Source organism: Natator depressus, chromosome 7 (assembly GCF_965152275.1).
Source record: "Natator depressus isolate rNatDep1 chromosome 7, rNatDep2.hap1, whole genome shotgun sequence".
In the NCBI taxonomy this organism is placed as follows: Eukaryota; Metazoa; Chordata; order Testudines; family Cheloniidae; genus Natator; species Natator depressus.
Window position 1 is genome coordinate 66,715,766 of NC_134240.1, and position 10,231 is coordinate 66,725,996.

General features: G+C 43.7%; 1 protein-coding gene across 2 annotated transcripts in view; it reads left to right on the forward strand.

The window, feature by feature from the left end:
- Window positions 1–9,779, forward strand: part of LOC141991597 (L-threonine ammonia-lyase-like) — a 46,810-nt gene extending 37,031 nt beyond the window's left edge. For both annotated transcript variants that reach the window (XM_074959933.1, XM_074959932.1), the window contains exon 12: window positions 6,751–9,779. In XM_074959933.1, coding sequence (XP_074816034.1) covers window positions 6,751–6,849 — 99 coding nt within the window. In that variant the 3' untranslated portion in view covers window positions 6,850–9,779. The remainder of the gene's footprint in view (window positions 1–6,750) is intronic.
- The last annotated feature ends 452 nt before the right edge of the window (window positions 9,780–10,231 follow it).

Below are 10,231 nucleotides of genomic sequence, written 5' to 3' on the forward strand. Positions count from 1 at the left end.
AAAATTCAGTGGCACCTTGGGGAAAGAGATCTGGGGCAGAAGAGGATGGTCAGTGCCAACATAGAACTACAGTAAGAAATATGCAAAATCTTAAAGCCTCCCAATTGTGCTAGGCAGCAAAATTAAAGTAGCAACATCAAGGAGTGAAAACCATTAATATGCTTCCTCCAGCTGTTTTGAGTGCTCCATTTTTGATATGGTGGGGTGAACTACTGAAATGATTAAACAAAGCAAATACCCACCCAGTTTCCAAAGGAATGTGTTTGATCTCTTTGAGTGCTAACAAACTGGCATGACCTGCTTCACTCTAGATGCAGTTTGGAACATTTTACAGATTCTAAATATTTAAAAATATACTGAGATACTCTTACCAAATCATTTTTAAAAAAATCTAGCAATCCCTTTCTGTTTGTGTTGACATTGAAGAAAGATGGACAATCAGCAATAGCAAACTAAAGTCTGGGTCAGACCCGGAGGAGATATGGGCCTACATCACTGTGGGCTTATAGACTGGGGGGCGTTTCCGGTGCTTTGGAAGGTATCTCGTAGTCAGAGGATGAAGTACTGCTTCCCTAATCAGCTGGTGGTAGCTTTTCATGCCTGCTCCCTTTTCTAAATCAGTCTAACTCCCTGAGGGCTAGATTCTGATCCCCTTAGGCTGAATGCTGCTGTCCACCAAGAGTAACCCTGTGGAAGTCAATGGACTGTTTGGGGCACAAGCTACTATTCAGTTTGGGTAAGCACTGCAATCTGGTCCTGAGTGTCTCTTCTCCCAACTATTCCCCCAGTATCCAACATCAAGCAGTTTATTGGGTGAGTTGCTGCTTCCTCCTCCTCCGCTCCAATCTCCTAACCATCAAGGAGAAGACTCTCTTCTCTGGCAGGACGGAAAGTCAGTCAGCGGATAAAGAACTTTAAAGGGGCTGTGGCTCTCCCTCGGTAGCTTGCTTCATGGATCAGTCAGGGCAAAGAAGGGGTCTGTGTTCAGATGGAGTGATTTACAGTGATTTACTGTGGGCAAACAGTTCGCTGGTAAATCTAAGCATGTGTTGAAGGGTGAGAGGATGAACGGGGCTGGGGGTGGGGGGGAAGAGTCTTAAAGAGAGAATACGATTGAGTCAAGCTCAAGATCTTGTTCTTTACCACCAACGCGCTCGATGGCCAGGGCTCAGCATATTAAAAATGGTCTAAGATGGACCTAAAGGTCTGAGATGGAGTGTGGTCAACAACTTGGCTTCTTGGCCACAATGGAATCTACCATAAGGGTAAAGCTCATCTGTTCATAAATCTCTATTTGTGAGGTTTCCAAACCGTCATTTCTTTTTTTCTATTTATAACTTCTTAACATAAGAATCCCTTTATCTGCACTATTATAGTTTAGTTTGACATTACCTACATACAGAGGTGCAATGTATTATTCAATTTAGCTATTTTCTCCTTTTGAATGTTGTCCAGATAGTTACAGCTGACAGTTAGATATTTAAGAAAAACCCCAAGGAAGGAGTGGGAATAACACTCTAAAACAGCGGTTCTCAAACTTTAGCAACCCAAGGACCCCCATTTTGATTTTAAAGTTTTCATGGACCCACAGGCCCTGCTCCTACTCCACCTCTTCCACCTAGGCCCCACCCTTGCCCCATTCTTCCCACCCCCGCTCCATTCCTGCCCCTCCTCTTCCCCACCTCTTTCTGCCCCCTTTCCCTAGCGCCCCCAGTTCCCACTCCTCCCTCCCTTGCAGCACCTCTTGCATGCTGCTGAACAGCTGTTCCCTGGCATGCAGCAGGCACTGGGAGGGAGGGGGAGGAGTTGATCAGCAGGGCCCGTGGACCCCCTGGAGTGCCCTAACAGACCCTGGGGGGTTCATGGACCCCAGTTTGAGAAACGCTGCCCTAAAAGACCCCTCCACCTCCAGTTACTTGTAGGTCTGTTGTACACCCAAAACAGGCCACCTGGACCCATAGATAGGAGTCTGTCTTTATATTACCTGATACAGAGGATGGAAGTATAGGTGGCTGGTTTAACAGGCCTAGGGAATCAAGTTACTTGCAGTGACTTGCCCATAATTTAAAAAAAAAAATCCAGCTAAAATAGTCAGACTCACAAGAAACATGGAAACGTTGCTACCCATGAGTTCTACACTGCAGGCAAAGCTACTGAACTCAGCAGGCGTTCTGTCTGATCCTAAGGACTGCAGGAGCAGGCTCTATGGGTGCCAACAGATCTGTAGCAGCACTTGAGGAAGAAGGGTCTTCTAACGTTGACTAGCTGGCTAATCTTGGAAGGAAGGTGGCAGCTTCCATGCAACAATACTGTAGGGTGTCAGACCTTTCTGTCATAGGACAGTTTAACTTTACAGTAAATCAAAAGCTACTCCAAACTATGGGTTTGATTTCCCTTGCTTGTGTCCACACACGAGCCCCAACTATAATTGAGCTAGCGGGAGTATAAATAGCACTATAGCCACAGTAGCATGGGTAGTGGCAGCAGAAGTAAGGCTGAACTGTGCCGAAAATCAACCTGCCTGAAACCAGTGGGTATGTACTTGGCACAGCTCAGTCATGTCTAGACTTAGGCACCCAGCCTCTATTGAGAGTCAGTGGGAGTTGGGTGCCTAACTTGCCCTCATGACTTAGGAAATTTCCCAGCTGTATAACAGTGAAAATTGCCCTGCACTTGTGTAAGCTAGGTCTACAGCAGGATTTTGCACCAGTGCATCTAGAATCTCACTGTAGACAAGGCCTTGCTCGACCAAGCAGGGAAGTAAGTCCCCACCCATTTCTCTCCTGCCTTGCTTGGCCTTCCATGTCAGGTACGGCATGCAGCCCCACTCTCCTGAGACTCCCCACTGTGAGCAAATGGGCTCCAGCCACTTACTCACTAGCTAGAGTTGCTGGTCAAGTGTGAGAGAATATGTAAACTTGAAAGGCCACTGCAACATTTACTATTGAATAGTATGAACATAGACATAGAGCGGGGCCCCACTGTTCTAGGCACTGTACAAACACAGAACAAAGAGGTGGTTCCTGACCTAAAGAGTTCACAATCTACATAACTTCATCAGCCCGTGCTCATCCCCAGAACAAAAGGAGAGTTAAAGGAGCATTTGTAATTCTCTGACTCTCTTGCTGCTTTCCCAGGCCTGATCCTGGGGCAGAGCAGTTACGTGCTATCCTGTACTCTAAGCTGAGCCACAGGGCTTAGCCTAGCTCTGGGCAGTGACTGACATCCTCAAGACAGGCCACCCTTCACTGTTGTCTAGGGGGAGAAAAAACAACATTTTAAAAAGTTACCCAGAAATGTCTGTATCGTTGTTACTCACTTTAGAAAGTGACTCTCCATTCCAGAGCTCTGAAGTACCTTATAGGTACTTGACATTGTCACTGCCCTATAGCACCCCTTGCTGGCCAAGTGTAGCACTGTAAGTGCTCCCTGCCTCAGTTTCCGCTACTGTCATCAATATGCTCAATGAGGCTTTACAGAGCAAGTAATGCCCCTTCTGAAGGGGCTAGTTTACTAACCAAAGGCCCAATGGATATACAAGTAAACCTTCACCCCAGCATCTTACATGAGAGACAGTTAGTCTTAATTTATCCATTCCCAACTGCATATAGCCCTCCCCTCTAGGATTCTCTCTGCTCAGGTCTCTTCCCTGGAGTTAGACCTCTTGGCAGAACCTGGGGAGTGTGCTTCCCCTGAGCCAGGGGGCTGCAGAGCTCCATCAACTGCCGCTCTTCTCTGGGACAGCTTGCAGTTCCTGACAGGACTTCCTGACACAGACTGGGAATTCCCTGCTCCCAGAGCACCCCTTTTGGGTTCTTGGTGTTGATGAGTTCTTCTGGGAGCTCCTCTCCCCAAGAGTATCCTGTCTCTAGAGCTACGTGCTTTGAGGAGTTTCTGGGAGCTTTCTATCTCTAAGATGCATTTCCGTTGAGCCTTGATAACCCTTTATTAGACTCATTAGCTAATTAGCTGCCAACCAGCCCACTAAGGATTTAATTTCCTCCAGGTGGGTGTGAGTTGGCTTGTTTCCCCTTAAAGGAGCCTGTCATAGAGAGATTGGTCCCTGACTCCCCTGAAAGGGCCAGCCTCCATGAGAGGTATCTTTTCCCAGATATCATTCTCATTCCATGAGCCCCCCATTTCCTTTCCTCCTCCTTGCTTCACTGAAATTCAGTAGTTCTCGCTAGTGTTGCAACCACCCAAACTCCCATTCCTTGGAAGCATCTTGAGAAATACACAACTAATTTATGTTCTAAAGGGGAAAAATAATAAAGCCATCTTCAGACTGAGACACATAGTTGTGGGTAATAAATCATGCTTCATTTCATGGTTTTTCATAGATTCCATGGCCAGAAGGGATCATTGTGATCATCTAGTCTGACAGGCCACAGAACTTCTCCAAAATAATTCCTAGAGCACGTTGGCTAGTGGGAAACCATAATCAATAAAAACAAGCTCAGGGCTACTCGGCACAGACTGTAGCTGGGTTTTGGAGTGTCTCATCATTCAAATGGCTTTTTCGGTGTTTATTTTTATTTTAAACTTTATGTTGGGGAAGCATGAAGGGTCAAGGGTCTGATTTTCAGAATTTCACCGTGAACATTTTTCAGATGACAGGCTGAAAGATAATGATTTTAGTCTCACTGCTTCCTCGAAAGGATCTATTCCTTATAGCCGTAATATAAACAGCATAATGGAGAGTCCTTCTCATTAGTCGTACTTTCTGAATAGTCGCTGGTGACTGAGAGTAATCAATGAACCCCTGAAGGTCCTCTTAAAATGGTCACATCCAAAATGTAACATATGTTATCCATAACTTTTTTGGAGTAGCAGAGTGTATTTTTCCCCTAAACTGCTATGTGCCAGTGAGAGGACTTCTCCATTAGGTTAAATTGTGCAGTGTTGTGCAGCATCTTACAAGCTATGCAAGCTAGTTCTATACAGTACATTGTAAAAGGTACTTGGTGCTCCTCATGACAGCATGTGCCACAAAAGAAAGAACTATATTCGGTGTTTTTGACTTCAGATTCCATCCAAGCCTCACCTTCCACAAAGTTTAGAGGGTGGTGGAATTAAAATCAGTATTAAACTGGAGTGGAAAGGATAGATTTTAGGATGCTCGTACAGAATTGACAGGATCCGGGGACAGCATGGATGTGAGTGGCTGGAAAAGATGAGCGAGAGGGGAGTTGAAAATGACAGTGAAGTTGTGAGCTTGGGTGACCGGGAACATAGGAGAATTGTCAATATATTGGTGGAAGGGGGGGAGAGTGGGAGGGAAAATGTGGAGTTTGGTTTAACCATGTTAATTTGAATTAGTAGCAGAATATCCAGCAGAGATACTAAGAGATGTAGGACTGAGTGGAGGACTGGAGAGATGATAACAAACATGTGAGCAAGTGAAATCACCCAAAGTAGTGTAGAGAAAATATTGGGTTTAAGATAGATCCCTAAAGGATGCTGACAGAGAGCAGGAGAGAGGAGAAGGGGCATCCAGTGGAGATAGTGAAGGAGCCATGATAGCACAGAATCATGGAAACTTAGGGAGGAAAGCATCCAAGAGGAGTGTCATAAATATAAAGGGAAGGGTAACAACCTTCCTGTATACAGTATTATAAAATGCCTCCTGGCCAGAGGCACAATATCCTTTTACCTGTAAAGGGTTAAGAAGCTCAGGTAACCTGGCTGGCACCTGACCAAAAGGACCAATAAGGGGACAAGATACTTTCAAATCTGGGGGGTGGGGGGAGAAGGCTTTTGTCTGTCTGTCCTGTGTGCTTGCCTGAGACAGATCAAGAAAGCAAACAATCCAACTCTATTAGAATTAGTAGGTACTAGCAAGGAAATTCATTAGTTTACTTTTGTTTTGGCTTGTGATTTTCTCTGTGCTGAGAGGAAAGTGTATTCCTGGTTTTCTTTTTGTAACTTTAAAGTTTTTGCCCAGAGGGAAATCCTTTGTGTTTTAAATTTGATTGCCCTGTGAGATTAGCTTCCCTTCTAATTTTACAGAGGTGCTTCTTTTACCTTTTTTCTTTTCTTTTAAGAGCCTGACTGATTTCTCTATTTTCCTAAGACCCAGGGGTTTGGGTCTGTGATTACTTTGTAACCAATTGGCTAGGATATTATTCTCAAGCCTCCCCAGGAAAGGGGGTGTAAGGGCTTGGGGGGATATTTTGGGGGAATAGGAACTCCAAGTGGTCCTTTCCCTGATTTTTTGTTAAATCACTTGGTGGTGGCAGCGTATCCTCCAGGGGTCTTTCATGCGGGTCCCCACATCTGTAACCTAGAGTTCAGAGTGGGGAGGGAATCCTGACCAGGAGTGAGGAAGAAGCCAAGTTGATAGGCAAATCATGGGAATGAGAACAGAGAAGAGATTCATCCAGAAGGTGGTAATGGGTGATTCCATGGCAGTTTAGTGGAAAGGGCAGAAACTATATTTTAGGGCATCCAGGGGAGAGTCAGAAAAGAGGAATTCAAAGCCAGTGGAGTAGCCTGTAGTCAAATATTTTGGAGGTAAAGGGGAGATCGGTTGGGGAGACAGGTGGGCCCGAGGGAGGACTTTAACGTTCTGTCTCTGAGGATTGGAGAAAGAATAGCATTGCTATAAGATAGGGACTACAGAGGCCAGAAGCTTTTAACTTAGACTGATCATCTTGCCTTTATGAATGCATTTTATGGCTTAGTTGGAAATACCATTGTGGTCTGAGAATGTTGTCATCTGTTTAAGAATGTTCCTAATTCTTTTCCCAGGTCACCTGCATTATAGAAACTAGAGACAAAATCCACACGGTGCAACTCAGAAATGCGCTCCTGGAACGCTACCCGACAATGATGTGGACAGAACGGTGATGAGCAAAGCACAATGGAAAGTGCTGAGGTTCTTTAACCAACACATTACAGAAAGCTAAACTTGAGGCACTAATAACAAAATATGCATAAATCTTTCCAAACGGAACAGTTAGCAAATAGCTACAGGATCAATTGATATATTTATTTGCGCACAATCAAGTGACTGTCCTTTGAAAGAAAGTAAAACTTGAAGCATTAGATTAGCTCAGGAAAGCTTGATAGCCTCTGCTTGTGTTGGAATTCATTACTAAGTTATCTAGTGGCTGTTTGGAATTTGACTGGTGTGTAGAATCCTGTGGTGTTCAATAAGTACATAGTAAGAGGACATTTTTCTTTAGTTCCTAATGCAGCTCTCTCCTCACTCTTCAGATTTTGATGCCCACTGCTTTAGTAAGTAATGCATCCTCCTTCTGCTGGCTTTTCACATATTACTACTCTGCTCATTTTATGTTTCCAAGCCAGAGGCATCACTTCATCTGCAGAGTCTGCCTTGGCAGTTGTACAGGTGAATTTATGTCTGCATAAAATACCTTCACTTTCATGGGAGGGGGGCGAAGGCTAATGACACACATTAAAGAGACTTTGTTGAAAGGGAAAACCCCAGTTTGCATGTTTCCTATGGGAAGATGATCATGTTTATATGGATGTGGCTCCTAAAAATGTTGCAATTATAAAAGGCTGCCTTAATGTGATTAGAGCCTGGGTGTATCAAACAGGAACAAAGGGCTTCTTCTATCCTTTGGAAACTTACTACAACAGACAATATATAAAATGTTTCTCTCTAAGGAGAGTATATTCCCCCTCCACAACCTCTGCACTTGAATTTTGTGATTAGAAATCAAATGATCATCATAATCTGCTCAAAACAGAATCTGTCCATCTCATGTGACAGATTAAGTATAACATTAAGAGTTACTAAGTAGCTGTCTTATATATAAGCAAAGGCAGCTCCAGGAGAAGAGGAAGCATAAGTCTTAAGCAAATCACTAATGCAATTAAGAAGGAGCGCATTGAACTGAATGTCCCTGATTACCAATTGTTACATAACCATCACCAGAGAGCTATTAATAAATTAGCACCATCAGATGAGGAGAGACTTTAGTTAGAGAAAGCTGGAGTCCATTACTGAGCTTAAGTATTCCAGTTGCCTCTATAGTTGGACGAGTTTCAAGTCAAGTTGAACTATAATGAATCATTCCATTGGTTAAAATTAAACAGAATTAACCCATTATTCCAATGTGGGCACATTTGCCTCCAGATGCTCTAGTTAGGGCTTAAATATGTAAAATTTTGTGTTTATGTGCCATATTAGGGCCTAATCCAAAGCGCCCTGAAGGAACTGGGCATTCCCCAATGCAGGATTTGGATACCCTATTTAGATGCCCAGGATTTATACACTATAAGTCCAATTTTGTTTGTAGGGGCTGAAGAAGAAGGGAGTAATAGAAACCCTGTAATGACCGTATACATTTCCGTATTACAATTTAAAATATGGATCACCTGAGCTGAAATTTTTATCCCCCTCTAGTTGTTTGAAGAGCATTGTGCTTCCCCAGAGACTTACCTCACGCAGTGTTATGCGTGTAAAATTCTGTGCTGTCTTTCTAAGAGGCGCAGCACAGAACTCACAGCCTGTGGGGAGAAGGCTCTGGTGACTTACAGCTACCGCTGCCCCCCTCATGATTGTGGACTGGTCTGTGAGCTGGAAACTGACAGCATAATTGACAGCTTTGGGACTTGTGTAAGTTACAGCAGCCTAACCAGGGATGTCCTATGGACTACAGCTCTGCCCAGAATCTCTACAATGCTGTGCCCCCGTCCCAGACATACCCCTCCCACCTCCAGCCCTGCCCCCCTGTGAGCGCTCTATTCTAGGGCTGGTGAGGTGGTCCTTGGAGAGCAGACATAGAATTGTTTCTGCAGTGTCTGTGCTGGGGGAGTACAGGACTTTTAGGGCTCCCTTATGTTGCTCTGACTCTTTTATCCAGTCTAAAAGAGTGGGACTAGGGGGTGAGGATCTCACCCCTGGAGTTTCACGTGAAAGTTCAGTGTTTTGTTGTTGTTCTAGAACCATATTTATTTGCAAATGAAAACTAAAGATTACTGACATACCCCAGAGTGTTCCTGTCTCTCTTTGCTGGCTGTAGAAATACGTACATGGCTAACAGAGTGCTTACACACTTGAATTTATTATCCTGTAAATCACAAACTATCAGCTACAGCTCCTTTTCCCTGGTCACAAGACTTCAAACCATTTAAAGAGACAGACATTAGGCCAGCTTTTTTCCTTGGAGGTGCCCCCACATGACTTCTATTGGAAGCTGAGGAGCTTGTCCATGTCTAGAATTTAGGTTGTTGGATGTAAACATAAATAAGAGCCTAACTTCCCCTCAGAGAGTCTGGCAAAACTCCTCTTGATTTCAGTGGAAGTTGCACGTATATAGCCGAGCAGAGATTTGACCCTACAGCTAAAATTTTCAGTAGTATCCACTGATTGTGCGTGTCTGAATGCTTGGATGGCCAACCTGAGAAGACACCATGGGCCTGATTTTCAGGGGTGCTGAGCACCCCTGACTCCAGTGGAAGTCAACAGGCACTGCAGACACTCAGCCTTCCAGAAGAAGGCTGAGCGTAGAATAAAATTGTCTAAGTGTTGTCTGCAAGTGTCTACAAGTTATGGAATGTAGGTTGCACATAATAATATAGGTGTGGTTTTATCTTGTTTTGGCTATGAATAATTGTTAACATAGAATGTTTCTCACAGTTTTTCTATCCTGGTAGTTTTTCTTATCTGTTAATGTAATGGTTACCAGAGTTGATTTCCATGCTACTACAGTGCTTTTTCACTGCAAGTCAGTTGGCTTTTAAAACTAAGATGAAATATGTACATAGGTAAAAGTCATTCTGAATACTTAAATCAATGTATGCAACAGGAGAGGATAATAAACTTTTTCTGTGCAACCAGTGATTTTTTGTATTATGAAATACAATGGGATTGTCATTGCAATGTCTAACATATATTAAATTCTCATTTAAAGGAGTATATTTCGTATGCATTGTTTTAAGTATCCTACGAGAACTTTGGTTAAAACATTAAAATTTGTTAGTTCAACAAATTGTGAAAACAAGCAAACATTCCATCAGCGTACATGGCACCTCAGTAGCGAAAGATTATTCACCCTCTGATGTGCTGTTAGCACTAGAACAATTTGTTAGTTCCAAACTCACCTTGGATCAGGAATTCAAGGGTGGTTTTACTCAGTTGTCTTCAACGGGTGACAGGAAATTTGCTTCATCTACCTAAAGCCCCATTGCAGAAGCCTTGTGAGTAAACTATGGTAGGGATGGGACATCTAAACCCGTCCCAGACAGAGAGCTGGGG